Raw genomic sequence first — 24,653 nt, 5'->3', positions numbered from 1 at the left:
CGTGACTGGGACATTATCCTTCGCAGCACAAGAGAAAAAGGAGAGCTATGCTGGGGATCTGCTGTAATCGGACTGTTTCAGGACTTTAGTCCGGCGGTCCAAGACCAACGAAAGACGTTTCAATCTGCTAAGAATGTGCTTTGTAGAAAGGGCGTCAAATATGCAATGCTGTACCCGGCTAAACTCCGGGTGCAGCACAATGGATCCACTGTTTTCCTTCACCTCCCCTGAGGCGGCGGAGCGCTTTGCCTCGAATCTCCCGGAGCCTGGTGGATCCCCAAGACATTCACCACAACGCCCCTAGAGTGCCTGGACAGGGAAGTTGCCCCCTCTGTGTTCAATTAAGTAACACACATTAGCGATCTCTGGACCCCAGATGGCAGGTCCCGGAGGCAATTATACGCTGCCTCGGTCGCCTGGCGCACGCTGGCCGCCCTTAGCGCTCCTACTCCTGCAGGCAATGCGGGTCAGTTTGGTTTGTTAAGGTTTTGGGCAAGTTGTGATAGGGGTGGGATGGGATAGCCGGTAAGTTATGGTTTCTGGCGTGGGTGGGCTCGGGGAGGGGGGGAAAGGGTGCGGTTTGGGATCGGGAGTTAGCAGGTTTATGTTTATGGTATGGGAGGTGGCAGGGGGAACATTTAGGATAGCGGTAGTCATCACTATGCTCTTATTGCCCTTCAAGACTCACTCTATCACATTACTGCCAAGTGACTTATGTTGCTCCACACACCTCCATTCCAGATATTCTGCTGGGTCCATTGTCCAAATTAGACTGACAGGATGGCTGCGGCCACAATAAACGGTGAGCCTGGGCTGAGTCTGACCGTGCTGACTTGGAACATACGAGGGCTGACCAATCAGAAAAAGACACGCCTGATAGCCAACTTTAGCAGGAACCACAGAGTGAATGTGCTATGTTTATAAGAGACGTATCTGGCCAGGTGTGTTGCTCTTCCTGGGTGGTGCACCCACAGGTACGACACCTCATATTCATCCCATTCCAGGGGGGTGGCCATCTATATCCACAGGACATTGCAATACAAGTTACATGAACAGATCCAAGATGAAGAGGGTAGATATTTGATTTTGGCTGGTGTAATGCTTGGTCTCAGGCTCCTAATAGTGAATATGTATGCACCGAACACTGATTCCCCTGCGTTTTTTTGTCTGTGTGCTAGAAAATCCATAGATTTACATGTTATGAGACGATATGTGCTGGCGACTTCAATTTGGCCCCGACGTTGGACATGAATATATCTGCTACGTCACATCTAACCCTCCTGCAGGCGGTCAAAGCATGGTCTAACATTTCACAGTGCTATGACCTGCAAGATGTATGGCATAGGCTCCATCCTGCTGAGAAGGATTACACTTTTTTTCTGGGATTCATGGTAGCTCCTCCTGAATCGATTACGTGATGTCCACGTCCCCTATCCTCAGAGCAGTAATAGATGCCACCATCCTTCCTAGGACCCTGTCCGACCATTCACCAGTATTAGTTTGAATCAGGTCCACAGTACGCCCCCCCAGCCAGCTTCTCTGGCGTTTCAGAGAAGCTGGCGCCCTCCACGCCCTGCAGGGTGTGGTATTTCGCACGGAAATAGAAAAAGATATAGAAACATATTTTCAAACCAATGTAGGATCGGTTCCTAATCCGGCCATAATTTGGGAGGCCTTCAAAGTGTATATGCGGGGATGCTGCAGCTCAAGGGAGCGGGGCTTATTGAAAGCACTTAGGGGATCCATGAGGAGGCTGGGGGAGGCCTTACGGGAGGGAGAAAAATGGCAGCGTGTCTTAGACACACCTGAGCTCTGACAAGAGCTTAATATTCATAGGGAGGCGCTGCGTGAGCTGGCCAATAATGAGGAAAGATACCTAGGTGACCCAATTCTAGCGGCCCGATATGGAGAGGGGGACAGACCTAGTAAAACCCTGGCTTGGGCCATCAGGAGGGAGCGCCTTTCCACCAGCATATATGAAATTGAGGATCGGCATGGAACCCGTATAAGAGATCTGAAGGGGATTAACGATGAATTTAGAGCATTTTACGACCAGTTGTACGCCTCGTGTCCCACTCCTGGACATGACATATTGCTATGTTATCTAGATGAGGTTGCGTTGGGATGGTTAGACCCCGAACAAGGCAGCGCTCTTAACGACCCTATCACTGAGGATGAAGTCCTGAAGGCTATAAACTCGCTCCCCAACGGAAAGGCCCCTGCCCTAGATGGTATTACGGTCGAATTTTATAAGGCTTATGCGACCTGGTTATCCCCCACCTGCTTACGATGTATGACAGTGCCCTCTCCAGTGGCACCCTCCCGGAATCCACTAGATCAGCGTTAATAACAGTTTTTTTAAAACCCGGGAAGGATCCCCTGCAGCTTTCCTCTTACAGGCCGCTCTCGCTTATTAATACTGATAATAAAATATTGGCTAAAATTCTTGCTGATCGATTACTCCGCACATGTTAGCTCTAGTCCTACCAGACCAGGCAGGATTCATCCACGGCCGCTCCACCCAGAATTACTTATGACGCCTCTTCAACCTTATGCATAACGTCAAACCGGAAATACCAATGGCAGTCGTCACCCTAGACGCCAAAAAGGCGTTTGACTCTGTTGAGTGGCACTTCCTTTTTGAGGTGCTCCGGTCAAGGCTTGACGTATGTTAGATGGTTTAAACTTCTACGCACGGCACCAAAAGCGGCTATATATAAAAATGGCCTCACTTCTACTCATTTATATCCTACAAGTGGCACGATACAGGGATGCCCCTTCTCCCCGATTTTATTTGCACTTGCGATGGAGCCCCTGGCCTGTCATATTCGAGATCTGCATCCACAGCGAGGGATCCGGAAACGCACGCACCTGTCCATCATATCTTTATATGCAGATGATGTCCTTCTATATGTTAAATAGCCCCGCCTAAACCTTCAGCCACTGATGCAAGAGGTGATTAGATTCGGCAAACTCTATGGGCTCAGGATCAACTGATGTCCTCCCCCTAACTCCGGTAGTTCAGAGAACTGATGTGGGCAATGAATTTCGATAGTGCCCACAGGGCGTATGCTACCTGGGTATTACAATTTCCACAAGTAGAGAGATGGTGTATAAAACCAACTATATTATGCCGTTAGACATTTTGGAAGAGAAAGTGGAAGGTTGGATCCTGCTTCCAATATCTCAGGCCGCTCGCTTAGCACTGGCAAAAATGGTAATACTCCAAAATCTTTTATATGTATATAATGACGTACCGATATGGCCCCCAGTAAGCTATTGGTCTTGGGTCAGGAGAATGTTAACGAGGCTGGAATGGGCGGGTAGACAACCTAGGATTGCATATGACATCCTGGCCCGACCTTTTGAGTTGGGAGGTCTGGAATACCCAGATATGTAGCTCTACTTCCTGGCCCCTCAAGTGCAATATATATCTGGATGGAGTTCTCCCTGCCATGAATCACCCCACGTCCGGATGCTTTGTTGGGTATGTTATGGGGCGACAGAGGCTCGGTTCCTATGGATGAGATCCAACCCACTCTGTAACGTGCAAGGCGTGGGAAAAGATAAATCAAATACTCCGAACCTCTCCCTTTTTTCTACCAGAGTTGCCAATGTATAATATACTAGGAATCCCACCCACGCATGACAGGTCCTTTAGAGAGCAGTTTCAATCACTGGGAGTGCACACCATGGGGGAACTAGCAAAGGATGGCTGCTTTGTATCATGGGACAAGCTTAATCCTAGAGGTGAACAGGATGTGGTTACTCTACTTCATTACTACAGATTGCGGTGTATCTTTAGGACCAAATGGCCAGATTTTCCACGCGCCCCTTCCCCTCATCCAGCCCAGAGTTACATAATACACCCCACGTCCTCTAAGAAGTTAGTATCCAACATTTATAAATTGGTAAGGGGAGGGAGGGTGGTGCAGAACCATGCATATAGAGCTACGTGGGAGGCAGCCCTGGGGAAAACATTGAATGAGGAAAAGTGGAAATCCGTTTGTGTCCAGTCACGATACATTTCCCTGAATTGCCGCTACAGGTTGCTTCACTATAAGTATGTGCACCAAGTTTACTACTCCCCTTTTACATTAAGCAGGTTCTACCCTCAGAGCACTTTCTCTTGCAAAAGGTGCAATGCAGAACGGGGAGACTTCTATCATGTTAGTTGGAGTTGTTCTAACATTAGGGCATTCTGGGGTAGTGTAGAGGAGGTACTGTCTGAGATGTTAACCTCGACGCGAACATTTTCACTATAACTATGGCTATTGGCTTTGATTGAGGGAGGCCCCCACACAGAAAAGAAGCTCCTAGGCATGGCCTCGGTAATTGCCAGATATTTAGTGGCCAGACCCTGGGGGAAGGCTAACCCCCCAACATTTGCAAGGTGGTTAGAATGTATGGCCCTCTGTGAACGCAGAGAGACTATGTTTGCCTCGACACTCATGAGCATTAGCCGCCCATTTGACTATTGGCCTCCCTTCAGGCAGTATCAACTGGACAAAGCACAAGCAGCGCTGTTCCCCGGCTCTTCTCCGGGCCATGTCGCCAGGCGATGAGGGCCTGCCTTAAATAGCTAAAGAGGATCTAAAGTGCCTTTGTTAGTGCCGCTATGGACCCAGCATATGTTTAATTTTGGTACTGTGTTTGCTTCTGGCGTGTATATGAACTTTGACTGTGCAAACGAATATCGTATGTAAATTGTGAGTCTTTTGAGGTGGGTCGGGGGACGGGTGGGGACACGTTTGGGGGAGTTGAATACCCAAGTGGGTAACTGTTTAATGGAAAATAATAAATAAAGTTTTTTTTAAAAAAAATCCCCTTCCTCCAGTTGGCCAAGCACGTGCAACAATGTGAACATCCTGAATTTTTGGGACTTCAGGTACTTGTTCAGACGTCGCAGGTCCAGGATGGGTCTGCAACCCCCTGTCTTCTTTCTGACCAGAAAGTATCTGGAATAGACTCCGGAGCCCCGGACCCATTGGGTAACTAGCTTTGTTTCCCCTTTCCGTAACATGGCTCGCACCTCTTCCAGGAGCTGAGGGATGTGCTGCTCCTGATGGGGAACCAGTGGAATATGAGGGCACCTGCATTGGAACTCCAAGGTGTGATCCCGGGCGAGAGCCTCCAGCACCCATCTGTCGGTGAGGATCTTCTTCAACTCACTGATGAACCTGATGAAACCAGCCTTCGACCAGGGTGCACGAGTGGGGGTCCGACAGCTTGGTTGCATGCTTGCTTGTGTTGCCTGTATGATGTGGAGAAGCCCTTGGATTATCTACTCGATTTTCCCCAGGATGAGTGAAAAAACGATGAACGATGGTGCTGTAGAGTGCCAAGGGAAACGTGCCGTCTCTGTATCCTTCTTTATTGCTTGAAGGGATTTGCTGTCCACCTTCCCAAACAGAATTTTTGCCATCGAAGGGCATGTCCAGCATCTTTGCACGAACATCATGGTTAAGGTTTGTGGCCTTCAACCATCCCTGCCGATGAAGGCAGACTGCCAGAAGGCAGTGTCAGCGATGTCCACTGCCACCGTAATGGCATGGCCCGACGCCTTCTCCCCTTCCTGAAAGAGGGCGAGAGCCTCCATTATCTTGTCATCAGGGAGGAATTCCAGGATCGGGCCCAGCTTGTACCAAAGCACCCAGTCATATCTGGCCAAGATAGCCAGAGCATTAGCTGCCTTGATTGTGGATGCGGATGTGTATACAATTCTCTTCCCCATTGTGTCCATCTTCTTCCCCTCGTTTTATGGGGGGACTGATGATGAAGCTGGGCTGGCCGTACGTTTCCTTGCAGCAGCCGACACTACCGAGACCAGCAATGGTTGTGACCTCAAGCACTTGGGCGCGGAGTCCGAACCCTGTATTGCTTCTCCAACCTGTCTCGTTTGGTTGGAGCCGTGCATGGGTTCTTTATGAGGGGTAGGCCTTCCTCCCAAATGTTGTCCAAAAAGGGTATCGCCATTATTGTCTTCCTCTTGGACTCTCGTCACTGATATAAGAAGCCCTCCTTCTTGGTTTCCTCGGGCACCAGCTGGAAAAAGCTCGCAGGCCATGGAGATCAAGTGGAATGATCCCACATAGTTTGGTAGAGAACCTTTATGAGGGGCATCCAGGTGTGTTGCTTCATTGTCTGCCAGGATTAAGTCCCCATCTTCATCGGTTTCTGTGGCTGTCTCCGTACCAGTGTCCGTGTGTGTATCCGGGTCCGCTGGTGGAGTCGGGTCCCGGCGTGGTGGAGGGGGCTGATGTGGAGGTGTCGGATAATGCTTTCTCTTCTAATGCTGAGGCTGGTCAGGGGTCTGCGGCACCACAGGTGCCGGTGCTGGGGGCAACCTCTGCTGGATCTCCGTCACCAGGGTATGGAGAGTTGACAGGATGTCCATGGACATGTCCCTCGGCTGTGGAGGGAACGGTGGAGTGCAAGGGCCTGCGCCGTCGTTGTCGCCGTGGACTGTATGGACGGACTCTTGGTCGTCGTCGTCCGTGGATGAGACGTCCATTGGTTGAATGCAATCCTTGGAGGGCTGTTTTGGGGCCTCCTTGCCCCCACTTTTTTCCTCCCCGAGGGTTTTGAACCAGGATCTGGACTGGTGCCCCACCCTATCCCCCTAGGGGTGCTTGCAGCCTTCGCTGCTGCCTCGGTGGCCGTGTCATGCCTCAGAGACAGGGATACTTGCTGCACCATAGGAGCCACTCTAGTCAGGTCAGCACTTACATCCGCCGCCACAGAAGATGTCGACGAAATGGTTGACGAGGACTTTCGCTGCGCCGGTTGAGCCTGCTTGGGCTGTGCAGCCTTCTTCTCTTCCTCCGGCCTTGGCTTTTACGATTTGTCCCGTAAATTGTGGTGGACGACTTCCTCCTTGAGGAGGAGCTTGATGGCAGACTGGCTTTGGAGGCAGACAGCGAAGGTGGTTGTTAAGATGGATTTCTCAACTGTGACCTGGTAGGCAGTGGTTCAGAAGGCCAGTCTAGTTTCTTGGAAGGGCGTAACCTTCTGGACAAGTCAGACCAATGAAGGTAGCATTGGCGGCGGTCAAGACTAGATCTCAGGAGGGGTGAGGGTGATCGAAAGCCCACAATGAGCAGACACAGTAAATTAGACTACAAATTACTCTCATTCAGGTGTATATCAAAAATACATATACATGTATTAGAAGCCTTTTAAATCAAACCCAAAGCAAACAGCAGTAATAATCAAGCCAACACCACACTAACTATTAAACATATATATAGTCACCAATGGCCTAAAGGAATAGCACACAGTATGGCTCCACAAACTGCAAAGAAAGGGGGCATACAGTGCAAATATCGTTTAGACAGTCCTTCACAATTCAAACCCTAACTATGAGGCAGTCCAGTCCCTAAGATGAGTGGAGCCTTGAGCTCAAAAGAACTTTCGGTGCTGGTGCACGTGATTGTGCAGTTAAGTCAAAACAGGGTCTCTTGCAGGGGCTGTAGCGACACAGGAAGGCGGCAGAGGCAGTGAAGAATAAGTTCCCACTATTTGAGGCGGGTCTCCCCAAGAGGGCAGAACAGGATCCAAGATTTCGGAATAGCTCTGCAGCACAGGCTACTTTGATAAAGAAGAGTGGCCCTAAGGGGACACTCATGCGTAAAAATGGATGATAAGTCAGGGGTCACCGGTAAGGGTTGCAAGTACTCACCAACCCTCCGGACTCCGGACCAAACTTCGGTAGTCGAGTCCACTTTGGTCGCAGGTTCAAATCCTGCAGTTGCGTGGCTCTGTGGCTTTCAGGGGCTGCGATCCAGGGATGATTCCGTGGAGGGACAGTGGCGATTTCTCTGCTCCTGATGAAGGGATCTGGCCAATTCCATTGCAGCGAGTCTGAGGGCACAGCAGCAAGTAACCCATTAAGTTCGTCACCACTGCTGGGCGACACAGTGACCGTGTATGCTCGGGTTCAGGCGTACTCTCCTAATTCCAAACCTAGGAATGCTAGGTGTACGAAACTCGACAGGAGAGTGCCTTAGACCCATAGCTAACAGTCTCCAAAAGCTCAAGTGTCAACTCGAGATGGTGGCCGTTCCAGGGCAAAGGTCCCGTACGAACTGGTCAGTTCACTGGGCGGTCCAGGAACACTCCCGAAAAGGCTTTCTTACAGGTTAAGTTGGAGAATAGTTAGTCCCACTATTCCAATGGGTCGAAGCGCCTTTGCAGACCTTCTAGGTTCGATCAGCAACAGGGGGTCCAATGGGCCGACAACAGGCTCAGGGTGCCGAATCTTCCAGTGGGTCACCAGCGGATCCTCAGCTCTGCTTCTTGGTTTCAGGATACTTGGTTCCTTTACTAAGTTTGTTGTGAACTCAGAAGATCGACATGGAATGGGTTTAAGATGCCTTATCTTATCCAGAATCTTCTTTGCGCCAAAACAAAGAGGACCCAATGAGAGATCTGCTCACATACAGCCATCCCAGATGTAGACCAATCACGGCCCACGGTGGTCCCAGTCATTCCCAGCACACCTGACCAAATAAGGAATTTCCCAAGTCTGCTCGACCTGGGGAAGGCAAAGGGATAAGATGGCCAAAGGACAGAACAAAGGACCTCATGGCATGGCCATTTTAGGCACTGGCCACTGTCTTGGGCCAAACGTGGTAAACACGGTATGGACCATAGAAAAGAGTTAAAAATGCATGAAAAGTAACAGCTGCCACCAGCTCTGTCCAAAACACATTTGTACATTCACCGAAAAATCCTTTGAGGGGGTTTAGGACCTTAAAAATGAAAAAGGGACCCCAACGTACTGTACTGTAAAGTACATTGTGCACTGCTAAAATGTTACTAAGAAATGGTAACAAAGTGAAAGACTAAGGGAAACAAACTCTCCCAGTACTGACTGTCTTAAGGGCATGTCAGTTTCCCCATAACAAAATGAGCAAAAGCCCAGTGGAGTACAGCAGAAGGATGAGCTCCACTGGAAAAAGTCAGGCTAGGATGGTCAGACAACAGCAAAAAGTTGGAGGAGTTCACAACTGGAGGGAAAATTACACATGAACAGAAATCTTTTCTAACAGTGATCGCAGCCTATACAACCTGGGACCCGCATCAGCGGCGAACCCAGTGGAATCGGACTTGCGGTTCTTGGCCATCTTCAAAGGACTTTGACCTCTTCCCAGAGTGAGACCGCTCTTCGGACCGGCTGGTGCTGGGTGTAGCATGACCCTGCTCGGAGCACAGGTCAGAGTCCTTGCTCGACTTGAACCATGCTGCCAGCCTGCTATACCTGTCTTTCTTTGTCTTCTTTGAGAAGCCCGGGCATATCTTGCACCGATCCTCGTTGCAGTCCAGGTGCAGGCAGTACAGAAACTTTAGATGTTTGTCCTGCATGAAGACGTTCTGTAGCCCGCATTGGGTGCAGGGCCTGAAGAGGGTCCTTCCCTCCTTTTTCTCCTCCATCATGGTTGGTGGGCCCGAAGTAGGCCCAAGACGGCCTTCCAGAAACTTGGACGAACAACTGCCCTTGAGGGGCGCGCAACTTCCCAGATCCCTGTTGCTGACCAAGACCAACGGTGATAGGAGCACACAGGCTCTAATGAAACAAAAATAGAACTTTTGCGCAAAAATAAGTGGAAAAAAAGTACAAAATAGCTCAGAGAACAACTTGAGGACTCCCAACACTAAAGCTTACAGTAAAAATCTTAAAATGGCTGCCAGAGGTGGGGCTTAGGGAGAGGAAAGTCATTGGATGGGAGCAGTATGATGCACAGGTCAGTGATTGGTTTAGAGGAGAAATACAGTTTTAAAGGCAAAGTGAAACAGTTTTTTTCTTTTATTGAGGATTTCCAGCCTGCCGACGGGGAATATTCATGAGCATGTGAATTCATGCCAGACCCCATGCTAGAGAATGGTGCAGTCTCAGCTGGTCAGGAATCAGGCTACGAGGGCAAGCCCGGCTGGAACCGGATGCTCCACTGCCCGTCCCTGCTGTATCAGGAAGCCCCTGCTGGGGTTCGGTAGATGGACAGGCCCCTGGGAGCACAACTGCAGCAGATCTGAGAACCAAGCACTCTACTGCCAGTGGTGGGCGATCAGGATGATGCTGCAGTCCAACGAGGCTCGGAATTTGCGAAGGGTCCGCTGGGGTAAAGGAGGAGGAGGAAACGCATAGCACCTGCGGCCGTGCCAGCAGAGCTGGAATGCGTTCCCCAGAGACCCTTCACCCCGTCCTGCCCAAGAACCAAACCGGTGGCACTTGGAATTCAGAGGAGATGCGAATAAGTCCAGATCCGGTAACCCCCATCTCTGGAGTTGAGGCAACCAACGGTTGATGTCTAACTCTCATTCGTAGGTGTTGAATCCCAGGCGGCTGTGCTGATCCGCTTCCGCATTGTTGTCTCCCGGGAGATGAACAGAGGATATCCGTAGCCCCTCCAACAGGGCCCATTCCGAAATTGACACTGCCTCCATACACAAGAGAGCGGAACGGGTGTCACCCTGTTTGTTCAAGTAGAACATTGTCGGTCCTGACAAGAACAGCCTTGTCCCTGATGAGCGGTAGAAAGGTTGTGAGCGCCCGGCTCACCTCCCTGAATTTGAGCAGAATGATATGCAGGAGGGCCTCCGTCCTGGACCATGCGCCATGAATCGAGTAGCCCTTAGGAGTAGCCAACCAGCTCGAGAGGGAGGCATCCGTTGTCACCACCAGAGTGGGCTCCCACAGAGTTAAGGGGGCTCCCACTGCCACATTGTAGTCCAATAGCCACCAGTGAAGATCCGGAAGGAGGGATAGGGGGATAGGGATTATGTCTGACTGTGACCTCGTTTCCTGGTCCCAGTAGGCCTCCAGGTGGAGCGTGAGTCGTCTCATCTTGAGGCGGGCGTGCAAACTGTGAGCATGTAAGACACCATCAGGCCCAGAAGGCACAGGAAGCAGCATGCCGAGGTGGTCGAATTAGCCATAAAGTGCCCTATACCTTTGCGGAGGGACAGGAGCCTTTCGGACGTGGCGAACACCCACTGCACGACTGTGTCCCACCACTCCCCAATGAACACCAGGTCCTGAGCAGGAGTGAACTGTGGCTTCCGCTGGTTGAGGGAGAACCTTAGCTGGTGAAGAAGGTCCACCAGTCCTTGGCAGGAGTGCACTGCCACCTCGGGCTATCTGACCCTCACCAGTCAGTCTACCAAATAGGGGTATAAGTGATGGCCCACCATGCGGAGGAGACCAGGCACTGCATTCATGAGTTTCATGAACACATAAGGGGCCGAATTGAGGCCGAATATCAGCACATTATACTGGAAGTGGTATGACATAATGGTGAACCCCGCAGAAATGTACGGCTGGTAGATGGGGACATGAAGGCACGCATCCTTAAGGTCTAGGGAACACATTCAGTCCTCTGTGCACAGGGACTCAGCTATGTATGCTGGGGGATCATCTTGAAGTGTTCAAGCAGTAATGATAGGTTGAGGAATGACAAGTCCAGGACTACCCTCAGGCCAACCTGGTTATTCTTGGGTACCTCAAAAATCCTGGAGTAGAGGCCAGAACCCCTGTCTGACGGAGGAACCAGCTCCACCGCCAGCATGTCCAAAAGAAAAAGGATCTCCTGCAACAGCGCCAGGGACCATATCTTAATCAGGGTAGGAGAAGAAGGTAGAGGAAAAGGAAGAGGAAGACTGAAGCCCGTGGAGACTATCAAAAGAATCCAAGGACTCTTGAAACAATGCTTCCAGCTGTCCGCCTACATGCGAGCTGTGTTCCCTGACCGTTACGTCATTGCTTTTTGGCATCTGAGGTGAGAGCCTAAGAGGGGGAGCAGAAAAAGTCTTACAATGACCTCTGCGGCTTCCTCCTGTGGTTGCTGGAGGACCTGTCTGGCCCCTAGCGTACCACGGTCCCTAAACCCCTTGAAGCCACTGAAAGAGTGGGATTTGAAGTAGGGCCTGCCCTGCCCTGTGGGAAGGACTTTTGCCCTGGTTTGGTCAGGATGGCCAAGGGCTTAGCGGTCTGTGTAGAGGTCTTCTTTTTTGTCAGCTAGCCATCCGTGAACAAATGAAAAAGGCTGTCCCTTCAAAAAGAAGATCCAGGATCCTCTCCTGCACATCAGAGGAGAATTCTGTGGCATGCGTCCTCCGAAAAGACTGGCCTTGAAGGAGGCCTGTCTCTCCAGAGGGAGGTTAGGTGGGAACTCCCCGATCTCTCGTCACAGCTTCTGGTTCGCCAAGGCTAGGAGGGCATCGGCGTTGGCCTGACGCAAGTGCAGCCCAGCATTAAGATAACAACGCTTGCTAAAAGACTCAAGGGCCCTGGAAGGATAATTGGAGGAGGCACCTGCCGTGGACGACAAAGACTATGACTTGGAATACAAGGAGGCTGCATCCACAAATGAAGAGTGTGGTTGATTGGCCAGGAGGACTGATTCCCCATCCAAAAGCCTAAAACAACTGTCCAATTTCTTGTTAATCTGAATGTCCGAACAGCTTGTGGCATGCTGCGCCACAACCTCCGCCAACACCCTGGAACCCCTGGAGGGCCTGCTCTGGCGGGGGGACCCCAAAATACTCTGCAAGGCCCTGAAGACAATCATAAAATGCCTTCACCAATGCTGAAGGCCCTTCGTCTTGTGCGTCATCGCAGTCAGCCCCCCCTTTTTGCCAGACGGAGGGGAGTCCGGGTCCTGTGTCGTAGGAGCCAGAGGTGTCCCCCCCTGGTCAGAACCCAGGGGCGACTGGGCAGCAACAGGTGACAGCACAGGGTTAGGGGGCAGGCATTGGTGGTACAGGTGGAGGAGAGTTCGGAAGCACCAACAGGGGCTGGACAGGAGGAGGAATGGGCAGCAGCACTGGTACTCCCTGGGGGACCGGAGGAGGACCCAAAGGAGGAGGCCTAGGAGGCACTACCTGCAGAATCACTTCTGTGATGAGGCCCTTGAGGAGGCCCGACATCTGGGGGGGGCACATGAGGAGGAGGAAGCGCTTGAAGAAGTGATCCTCAAATACCATCAGATCGTGATGGGCTTGGCCCTCTGCCGCGCTGGGTCTCCTTTCCTGATCGAAGCACCTAGGAGCCTGTGGCATGTATCCGTAAGGCTGTGCGGTGTAGATGTAACTCTGCGGAGACCATTCGCCTGTGCCATAGGGCCGGGAGACACTTCCCAAAGGAAGGGGACTTGAAGAACCTTCTTGCAAGGCCCACTCTGAAGGCGAAGGAGCCGGTAGAAGCCCAGAGTGTGAATCTAAGTTGGATGCCTGCTGTGCAGGCTCTGCCACATGCTTGTCTGCCATCTTTGGGCCTAGCACCACGCCCTGGTACGGAGGGCACGCAGGTCCCGTGCCTCATGTTGGCATTCGTTGGCCCCAGATCCTGACGCAGAAGCGCCGACCTTGGAGATGGTTCCGGTAGGACCAAAACCCCTCAGCCCAAGGGACGGTAGTCGAATCGCCCTACTTAACGACATTGAAGGTGGCTCTGGTGGGCTGGACACCCTTAGCTATGGAGACAGTAATCATTTTGGATTGTGCTTCGAACTGACTCCTGGGAGCAGAACTCCTTTGCACCCTGGTGCAGAAGAGGAGGATGAGCTGGATGAGCTCGCAAAGTACCACTTATGATCATTCCATACCTGCAGCACAAAAAGCTGGACAGTGTTTTCTCGTTTACCTTTCAGGACCACTGAGAGCAGAATTATCTGCAATGGAGAACGGAGTAGACTGCTCACCAGCAACAGATGAAACAGAGAACCTCAAGCCAGTAGTACGTCGCCAGACGTTCATCCAATGCAGAAGAAGAACTTTGAAACAGACTTTGATTGCAGAGGTCGCCATTGCGGATTAATGGCAGACCCACGTTTGAATAGGGGGAGAGGCTGAATTTGCGCTTTATGGTGTCCGATCTTTGTAGCGCAGCCCCTAGAGGGACAAAGACAGAGAATGGCTGAGGAACCAGGTGAGGCTGGGAGCCAATGGAAGGGAGAGAAGGAGGATAAAGGGGACAAGAGCACCGGGTCAATGTGGCTTGTTCAGGTGACGTCAAGGGAGGAGAAGGCGGAATCGACCAAGAGGAGGAAGGACAGTGGGGCATGGAAGAAAATTACAGAGAGTGTGTGCAAGGTGAGGGATTGGTTAGTGAGCGAAAGTGGTACATGGGTGAGGGTGCATGTAAAATGAGTGAGACTACATGAGAGGGTATGGACTTGAGTGAGACCGATTAAGAAAGGTGACTTAAAGAGTGAAAGGTGAGTCACTGTTGGGGAAGGTGGGGTATGTACTGCAGTGGGAGGAAAGTGTAGTAGAGAGTAGTGTGAGAAGAGTAGAGTGTAATATATTGGGAAAAATGTCTAGAATAACGGCTGGAGAGAGTAGAGGGTGAGAAGAGAAATAGAGAGGGTTTGGGGAGCAGAAGAGTCGAGGGAAAGTGGCAGCAGAAGGAAGACTATCAGATGGACAGAAATAGGAAAGAGATAGGGAGAAAAAGATGAGATTGGGTGAAAGAGATGGGAGGAGAGTAGAAGGAAGAGCAAGGGAGGAAAATACCAGGAATACAAGAGCATGAAAGGTAAAGATCGAGTGAGACTTGGGTGCTTCGAAGTACCTGAGATCATTCTTCTTGTGGGACCCCAGTTAATGATCCACCTAGAAAGTCCCAGAGGGAGTAAGACAGTATGCGAAGCTGGGTTGTGGAATTCTCTTCCTTTATGCTTGGCACAGGATCATCTCACTTTCAGACGCAGGCTTAAAACTCTCCTTTTCTCTTCTGCATCTGCCTTGTGCCCGTTGAAGCTGTTTTTACTTTCTCTACCTAGCGCCCTGATGCCCAGTTGCCTTTAGGTCTTCACCACTAGCCAGCCAGATTTGAGACGGCAGAGGTTACATACCTCTAGTGACCCTCTTGGATTTTAGGTAAGTCTGGGCTAGGGTGGAGGGAGACCCATCAAAGACAAGAGAGAGGGATGGCTCTTAGTTGGTACATAATAAAATACCTAATAAAAACCCTTGAACCATCTTTGATAGATGGTGTGTTCTTGAGGTCATCTACTATGATAGCCTACTCCAAAATAAGGCGCTATGTTTTCTCACTGTGAACTAAAAATAAAGATTAACATGACTGGACCTGGAACAGACTCTTAACCTTTTTAACACGAATGTGCAGGCTTTTTCCAATTGTACCATGCTGCTTTGACCACTTTATACCTTTACCTTCTGTTACAAAAACATGTACCTTCTTACACAGTGTATCCTTGAGTATGCCATTCTTGGCCCAGCCTTGGCAGTCACAGAATTCATATTCTGCAGTTTGACCTGTCCTAGAACACTCTCGAGTCCATCATGCATCCAACATTAAATTATGTACTAAATTACAATTCTCAGAATCTGCCTTGCAAACACAACCCAATTAGCACAACAGTAGTCCCTTCATGGATGAGCAACGCGTCAAGTACCAAAGATTTCCGAAGAAATATTTTGCATCCTCTGGTCAGAAGAGAAGAGGAAAGCGATCCTGCTCAGTCAATCAGCGATCCTATCAGGGGTCACAGTTAAGCAGGACCCTGAGGGAAGGTTTTTGCTAATCAAGGGCCTCCTGGTTGATCTCCCCATAACCATCATAGCAATCTACTGCCCAAACGAAGCCTAGGAACGCTTCCTACGTAGGATTCTCCCAGTGATAACGTCCTTTGCAGAAGGCAATCTGCTAATCGGAGGCGATTTCAACCTCGCACCGGACCCATCGATGGACAAAACCCTTCTACCCTCTGGAACAGACTTTTTGAAAGCACTGGGGTTCGCAGAGTTTCTGAGAGAGACGGGAACAGTGGATGCCTGGAGGCTGGCTCCTGATAAAGCTCACAACTACACCTTCTTCTCTCATGTCCATAGATGCTTTTCCAGGATAGACCTTCTACTCGTATCAAGCGTATTATTCCCCTGCATTGCTGACATCCACATTGGGTTAAAGGTAATCTCCGACCATGCCCCAGTAGTAGCACAACTCCAAACAGAAGGCCTTCCAACACCACGGTACATGACCTGGAAACTGCAAGACTACTGCCTCGCGGACATGGCAGATAGCCAGGAACTAGCGGAAACTTTAACCAACTATTTTGCGGAGAACTTGGGTAAAGGACCCGCAGAAGCCACAGTGTGGAACGCCGTGAAGCCGGTGGTAGCCATGAACTGTGCAGCGGCGCACCAGCGCAGACTAGAAGTGCTGGAAGCGGAAGTGGCTCAGAAGGAATCAAACCACAAAAAACTCCTTTTGACAAGGTCATGGAACGAGCGTTGCAAAGCTAAAGTAATCCTGGAAATACACCTGACAGACCGAATAGCCCGAGCGCTAACATACACAAAGCAGTACTACTATCTGAACAGCAACAAGGCCAACCAACTGCTGGTACACAAGCTCAAGAAAGTAAACACTAGAAAAAACATCACATCCCTACTGGATCGAGATGGGACCCCCCGCTGCTCAGACCCAGAAAAACTGCCCATCATGACCGAATACCACAGAAACGTGATGTCTGGGAAACCCACAGAGGTAGCCGCACACATCGCCTGCCTGAGTAAGGTCCCAAGCCTGACACGCCATCCGCAGATCGACTCTTTGGAAGACCCCATAAACCCGGAAGAGGTAGTGGAAGTGATCCGTTCATTGAAGAACACAGCCCCTGGCCCGACGGACTACCGGCACCATTCTACAAAAAATGTAACCACATCCTGGCCCCCCACGTGGCCTCACTCTTCAACTCTTTTCTGGAAACGGATCCACCACTCCCTCAATGGAGGAATCAATCACGATCCTGATTCCAAAATCCAGAGCGAACCCAGAACTCTGCTCGTCACACCGCCCCACTGCCTTAATGAAGGTGGACTCTAAAATCTTCTCAAAACTACTGGCAAGCAGGCTTGCCAGACTTCATCCACCCCGACCAGACGGGCTTCATCCCGGGACGTAACACCATGGACAACATCAGACGCACCTTGAATATCATCGAGACGGCCAACAGAACTGGAAGGGAACTAGGAGTAGTATCGCTCGACACACACAAGGTGTTTGACATACTAGACTGGGGCTATATAGGAGAAACACTGAAACACTATGGGTTGGGGCCAAGATTCCAGAAATTGACATTGGAAAATTATTAGCATCCCACCACTAACCTGAGACTCAACGGAGCCATGTCCCCTAGGATCGAAATCACCAGAGGCACCCGTCAAGGCTGCCCCCTATGGCCCCTTATCTTTGCCTTATCAATGGAACCATTCGCGGCTAGGATTTGACAAAACACCGCAATCCAGGGTCTCAAGTTCAAGAACGACAATTACAAAGCGGACTGTATGCCGATGATGTGTTGTTAACACTAGAGCACCCAGACATATCCTTGACAGCACTGTGGGAAGAGCTGAGCCACTTCAAAGAAGCCTCAGGGTTCTTGATCAATCCTAAAAAGTCTGTAGCATTGGGCATCAACATCCCAAAAGCAACACTGGACTATTTAGCAGCTAACCTCCCAATCCCATGGGCCAAATCACACCTGAACTATTTAGGCATCCGCCTACCCAAACAAGCAGAATGCACCTACAAACCTAATTTCCCGGCCCTACTGAAAGACTGCAAGCAGACATGGCTCATTGGCAAGACCAAGAGATATCCTGGTTGGGTAGGATCACAACGCTTAAAATGCATTTGATCCCCAGACTGTTATATCACTGCCAGGCACTCCCAGTAACACTTCCCAAAAAAGCCAATCAGAAACTGCAGGGAAATATACTAAAATTCATCTGGGGGGGCAAGGAACCCCGGGTAACTAGGAAGGTCGTGCTCAGAAGCCCCGGGTCCGGAGGCATGGGAGTCCCCGAGGTTGGGAAGTACTGCCTGTCTGTTCAGCTCTCAGCAGCATTCATGTGGCAACAGGGAGACAGTAAACCCTGCTGGCTGAAACTGGAAGAGGACTGGAGCCAACACCCACTAGAATCCCTCCTACACATCAGATGGCCTAAATATCCCCCAAACGCTGGGCCACTGTCAACCACGAGGAACACAGTAAACAGCTGGAAGCAGGCAGCACGGAAGTTGAAGTGTAGAAGTACGACAGGCCCGCTCTCGCCGGTTTGGGAGAACCCGGACTTTACCCCAGGCCAGGGGCAAAATGTCTTCTCCAGATGGAAGGCGGGGGGGACTGAAGCACATGTCGGACTTCTACGAAGGGGACTCCCTACTTACTTTTGAGGACTGCAAAAGGAAATTCCAGGTGCCAGAGGCCGACAGGTTCTGATACGCCCAGCTCCGACACTGGTTGTCCCATGACACAATGCGGATGCACGGAAACAGAGAATACACTGCACTGCAACACACATTAACGACAACCCTGCCCAAAGGTAAGATTGCGACCCTGTACAGGCTACTGGACAAGACAAACCCAGAATCCAAGGAACTCTATATGAAGCGGTGGGAGAGAGACCTGGGCAGGGAACTGAACTTGACCAGCTGGGCCCACCTCTGGGCAAGAACTCACAAGGCCTCCAGATGTGTTATGAGCCAAGAAGGAGCCATTAAGGTCTGCTACAGGTGGCACATGACCCCCGAAGTTTTACACAAATGCAACCCCACTATTCCACCACAATGCTGGCGAGGCTGCGCACACACAGGCTCACTGTTCCACCTCCTCTGGGCATGCCCGAAAGCGGAAAGATTCTGGAGAGAGGTCCTGGAACAGATCCGACAGATCACAGGCCTATCAATCCCATGGGACACAGGCATTATCCTACTGGGAGACCCAGGAGAAGGACAATAGGACAATTCCCGTTGACCGGCAATTTGGCAGTCCTCTGCACACACCTACTAACAGCAGCCAAAATCTCAATTGCCAAACTATGGAAACTTCCTGAAGGCCCAACAATCCCAGTGTGGTGGGTAAAATGTCGGATCATCACCGTAGCCGAGAAAATCACTGCCATCCGCCAGGGAAAGAGGAACAATTTCCACAATATCTAGGACCCATTCTTTGACTTTGTCCAGAAATTTCCAGGTATAGCCAGACAACCACAATCACTCAGATGGCTGACAAAGATGGACTAACAGGCTGGGGTTGCCCCGGCCCGGACACAGGGCAGTCCCCCCAACCGCGACCAGTGAACTGAGGCCCTGTAACACTGAAATGAGTCGGTTGCAACCCCCTCCAGTCCACCCCAGAACACAGTTGAGGCTATGTTACTGTTGTATTTGTCTTATTATGTTCTTAACAACAGGTCATAAAGTATGATAACGCTACTGTTATTCATAAATGGCAATAAATTACCATGTTGAAAAAAAGAAACACTAGTCCCTTTTGCAGTACTATGGTCTAACAGGGCTGACATGCACCCAAGCTATAACAAAACATTCTTTCCCTGCTGCAACCCTCTCTACCTGCTTTTGTGGCATCTATTTCCCACTTTGCCATCCCTTTATCTTCTCTCACTCATTTTCTTCCCTACAGGACACTAAAGTCTGGATAACCTTGGCAGGGGCACAGTACACCAATTCAGTTGTCATTTGTTTTGCGCTGCATACAGGCATATTAATATAACACCATGGTCATTCAGAACTAGAACGTTGCCCTGCTTTTGGGCCACTTTAAAAAAGTGGCCAGATGCCCAGATGACTGAGGGTTAGGTGTGTGAAACAAATGCAATAAATAAATATAACATTACATAATGGTCCTGGGTAGAGCCATTGAAATATAAATCAGTTACATCAGTTGGTATTAGAAAATCTGTTCAGATGAAGGGGAGAGGGGGGGTTGGTGTCTATTGAAGAATCAGGCCATTACAATGGGTCGATTGACCTGAAATTTAAGGTTCACCTCATCTGAAATACTGATCTGGTAGAAGCTCTTTTAGCTGCATCCGTTCGCAAATGGCATAGAAAGGGGGGTATGTTTGAGATGCCCTTTCTTTTTTTTCAAAACAGGACTTAATCTACAATTATGTGCAATACCTTTTGGTATCCTCTGTGGATTCTTTGCAGATTGACTTGAAGCACATATTCTTGGTCCGCATGCAACTTGGTCCACCGGCTGTCATCGCGCATATTTGCAGCCGCAGTAGGGAGTGGTTGCTCATTTTGGCCCTTATCATCAAACCAGCCTTTTAAGCCTATGTCAACCTCCACTACTGGCAAATGTGATACAACATTCCATGCCTGTAGGTAAAAAAAAGTACAATAGATTGATGCATGTAGTAAACTAACTTCAAATATTAGTTAACACTTTTAAATTTATACTGTAATTTAAGTTTCATAATAACGTTATCATTTTTGAATACATATTTATACCCAGAAGAGTTTCAAAACATTACAAATCGTCTCAGTTTGGAGTGTGTGCCTCCGGGAAAAGATTTTGTACAAATACTGCCCTAAGCAGTTGTTCACTATCCCACCCAGAGCATTAAGAGGAATAAGGGGTGTGATTAAAGAGAGCAAAGGAGGAGATTAGTGGCCAGTCTTGGAAGGAATGCAGGTTCTCGAGGAGGCTTCCTTCACTGATATGCTGCATGCCCAATGATGTCAGCAGCCCTTGAAAAATGCAAAGTACATTAAGAAGAATGATTTCTCTAAAATCGATTCTGCACCATGATCCAACCTTGGTTCTGATATCAAGTTCAAGTTGTCGGACATCACCAACTGGTATAGTGATGACCTTCTCGCTGACTTAAAGATCCGATCAGTGGACACATTCGTTAGTAATATAGTGGATGACTTACCAATGATGGACTGATTGGTCTACCAAAATTTAAGAGACCACAACTTCAAGGTGGTGGTTATAATAAGGATGGAGTTCAACACTAAATCAGCATGAACTGATTAGTATTTTATTTTTCTTCTACCACATTGGTACACCTCTCGCAACTCGTATTGAGTCCAACTATGTGACAGTCAAATACTAAGTCCCAAAATTAGGGGCTCGGGACCTTATGATGACCTACCCTTAGAGTCATCAGGTGCATACAATCAATACAAGTAAATAGATGGTAGTTGTACTGCAACAGCGCAGACCAATCTTTTAGTGGACTTTATTTAGTAAATCTGGGTTCAACAAAACCTTATGTCATAGCACGCTACAGTCAATAACATAGCAGGGAAAAGGTTAAAATAAATGTCTTCATTGTTTTACAAGACAGATATATCCTACTTTAAGGACTTAATATGTAACGACTATCAACATGCTTAAAAGTGAAAAACGTCTGACACTGTAAACTGTTACATTAAAAGAAAAGCCTTAGAGTATTACCAATATGTTTATGCAACATTTTACCTCAATTGGTTTACCAGTGCTCATCATATGTAAAGCCTAGAAACATGATCATGATTCCCCACCATTAGAGGAATCTTAGATAAAATTATAGTGCGGCGGTCACTGCACTATAGTTGAGTTGCTAATAACTTTTGACTTCACTGACTGTTTTGGCTGATATTTTACAAACAAAATGTTTGTCATCCCCCCAGACTGGATATTTTAGGAAAGATTAGTTAAAAAATGAAAAAGTTATTAAGGAAGCAAAAAAATAATTAAAAAAAAAAAACACTGTTTTGACCTATTCCCAATAAGTTCCCCAATTCCGAGCAGCACACAGCAAAAAATGCTGCACGGAATTGGAAAAGGTACAGAACAACTTGGCCACAAAGCATTGATTCGATTTTCAGAATGGGTCTGCGGTTATTCCGTCCAGTGGTTGTTAAAATATTTGACAGTGAAGGGGGTGCACCCTTCTTGAAACATCTTAGCTATATCTTCCATGGTGCTTTGCAGCAGAGATGCTTATCAGAAATGAAAAAGCTGCCATATTTGTTTGTTCGATCAAGAGATAACTGTGGTTAGAATGGGTGTGACTGGGGTTAGCCGAAAATGAAAAGTGGAAAAAATGCCATATGGAGGAGGAAAAACGATGAAATTGTATCAGGCTAGAGGTGGGGATGGAGAAAGAGGACACCATGAGAAATTGGGGAGCTGGAGGGGGCTGCTGGAGACCAGGCGGAAGTCCTAAAAGGATCTCTACCTCCTCCAGGAGGGAGTTCGCTCCTCGGACCAGCCGGTCCTGGGTGAGGCATGACCCTGCCCTGAGGCTGAAACCACAGCACACCTCGCATCCCCTCCTCATCGTGGTCTGAATGCAGGCAATATAAGCATTTATGATGTCGATCTTCTACGAACATGTTCCTTAAGCCACACTGCCCCTGCCCTCCTCCTCAAACATCGTCGAAAGGCACGAAGTATGCCCAAGGCCGGGCCTTCTCGAAACTTCAATGGACGATCCGCGGTGGATGAAGATCTTCGCCAGCAGCAGATCACTGGCGCCGGCAGCAGTCCTTTGGTCGAAAACGATAAGTCAAAATCGGTCAAATTTAGTCCCTTTATTATGGAAAAACCTTGAAAATGCACAACAATAGATTGGAGAGCAACATGAGGACTCCCAACACAGAAGCGTGTGGTAAAAATATGAAGCTGGGCACCAGTAGTGGAGCTTAGTGAGAGGACTGTCATTGGATGGGGCAGTATGACCCAGAGGACAGTGATTGGTTTAGAGGAGAAATACAATTTTAAAGTGAAAGTTAAACTTTTTTTCTTTTACCAAGGATTCCCAGCCTGACGACAGGGAATATTTATGAGCATGTGAATCCATGCCAGAACCGATGCTGGAAAATTTGGGAACCTGAAGAGGGGGAAGAGCGGGGCGACAGACCATGGGCAGAGAGACTTAGGAGAAGGCCAACCCGCATAGCTGTCGTGACGACTAAAGGGGACGGAGAGAAGGGAGAAATTAAACAGCTGAGGATGCAGCGCCCCTTATTACAGAAAGTTTGAGGAGGTACTCAGCATGTACCGTGGCCGAATATGGACAGAGAGAATTTGATGAAGAGTTTGCCATACCTCACCGTAGGTGTGGGGGAAATGAGTGTAAGCCCTAGAAAAGATACAGCAGGGATAACTTTGGCAGTGGGTGAGATGAAGAGCTTGTTCGCCACCGTACTGGGGTAACAAGCCAATGACTTATGGCGGAAGGCAAGCATGAGGGTGTGACAAACGGTGATGCTCACGATGGTGCGCCATTCAATAACTGCAGGATGTCGGCACACTTGCAGGAGGATTTGCAGAAGGTGCCTGCAGAGATTTGGACCAGCTGGCCCTATTACATGGGTCTCTTAAAAGGGATCAGAGAAGTCTACATTAAATTAAAGGAAGGGGCCATATTGCACCGGGTCAAAGAGTATTCCCTTGTCCAGGTAGGCAGAATACATGACACCATTGAAGCATTATGGCAACAGGGAATAATACAGCATTCAGACTCCCAGTGTAACACAGCAGTGTACTGTGATGAATTTGATGGTGTCATCACTCCCTTTCCGGAGGTGACCTCTCCTCATTTGGCCAGGGGATGGCAGCCACTAAATGATCCTGACTCTGGGTGCGGCTATATGAGGGAGGATCACATGGGGGAGACAACCTCCAGGAGAGTATCAGGGCACCGTCGGACAAGGAATGGCATCACCCTTCCTCTCTTGACGATACCCCATGCATACCCAATGCTTTAATGGCATATTGTTACCCCTCCTCTCATCCACCTAGGAAGGGTACTGAAGACCTTCTAACAAGACCTGTATGTAAGACATCAACATCTGACTGGTCCCTCTAAAATTCATGAAGACACCTTCTGAGACGACCCACAAGTCATCCAGAGCTGATTTAGCCTTAAAGAACACAATCATATTTTACATGTAAAACTTCCAAGATGGCCTTCCATTCCCATAACTCCAGGAATACCGGAACAAGGAAGATGAGCCGAGTAATGCAGAGCAAAGAAGACCAACAACACAAACTGCGCTCTATTTGTTGTGAGCACATACATACCTGTCACTGGGAAATTTAAACAGCAGAAGCAGCTGAGTGGGAAATGTAAACAGCAGAAGCAGCTGACTGAGGTGCACTGCTGGAGGGATAGAGATGCTTCTCTCAGTACGGACCGAGAGGCAGTTGTGCTGCAGAGAGTGCTGTGGAGCCAACCAGCTTTAGAAAGAGGAAAAGGCAAGCTGACTTTAAGAGGGAACATGCTGCAAGAATGCCAAAAGCCGGCACAGCGATCCTGGGCGTCTGCTGGTGTTGAACTGCAGTGGTTGCCTGCCCGAAACGAAGCAGAAGAGCCAAGCAGGAACTGCAAGAGGAAGAGCAGCTGAGGAACGATGGCAGCGAGACGCAAGGAAATGCCAAATGACTGCCACTGGCTTGCTGCGCGAGAAACGAAGTACGACAGCAAGAGCCAGGGAGTCCACGAGAGAATTAGGGACACTGGGGCGTATTGGCACCCATGCCAAATACGAATAACTGTTCAGGAAGTAAATGAAGTACATGAAAGAGAAACAACTAGTGAGCATTTTGTTAAAACGGAAAACAGAACAAAATTAAGAGACTTTCATTTATGCAAGTGTATGAAAAACACATATAAGAAAAGCCCTGGCAGGAGAACATACCAGGCAGATACACTAGCAGATAAAACAAACCTAAGAGAATATCAAGTTTGGAAGTGTGTGCAGAGTTTACAGGAGAAGAGTCCTGGCAGTAGATGAAACCGAGCAGTTGTAAGTATGTGCATTTAAGAAAGTCCTGGCAGGAGTGTATACCAGGCCGTTGCAAGTGTGTTCATAT

The 24,653-nt window shown here is 49.1% G+C and overlaps 1 protein-coding gene across 2 annotated transcripts in view; it reads right to left on the bottom strand.

Annotated features, from left to right (window-relative positions):
• The window catches only part of ASCC3 (activating signal cointegrator 1 complex subunit 3), a 2,962,611-nt gene that overhangs the window by 40,058 nt on the left and 2,897,900 nt on the right, over window positions 1-24,653 (bottom strand). For both annotated transcript variants that reach the window (XM_069606524.1, XM_069606525.1), the window contains exon 41: window positions 19,955-20,158. In XM_069606524.1, the coding sequence (XP_069462625.1) occupies window positions 19,955-20,158 (204 nt within the window). The remainder of the gene's footprint in view (window positions 1-19,954; window positions 20,159-24,653) is intronic.

The sequence above is a fragment of the Ambystoma mexicanum genome, chromosome 4p, assembly GCF_040938575.1.
Source record: "Ambystoma mexicanum isolate Mex_15411 chromosome 4p, UKY_AmexF1_1, whole genome shotgun sequence".
Classification (NCBI taxonomy): domain Eukaryota; kingdom Metazoa; phylum Chordata; class Amphibia; order Caudata; family Ambystomatidae; genus Ambystoma; species Ambystoma mexicanum.
This window is presented reverse-complemented; position numbering and strand designations above follow the sequence as displayed.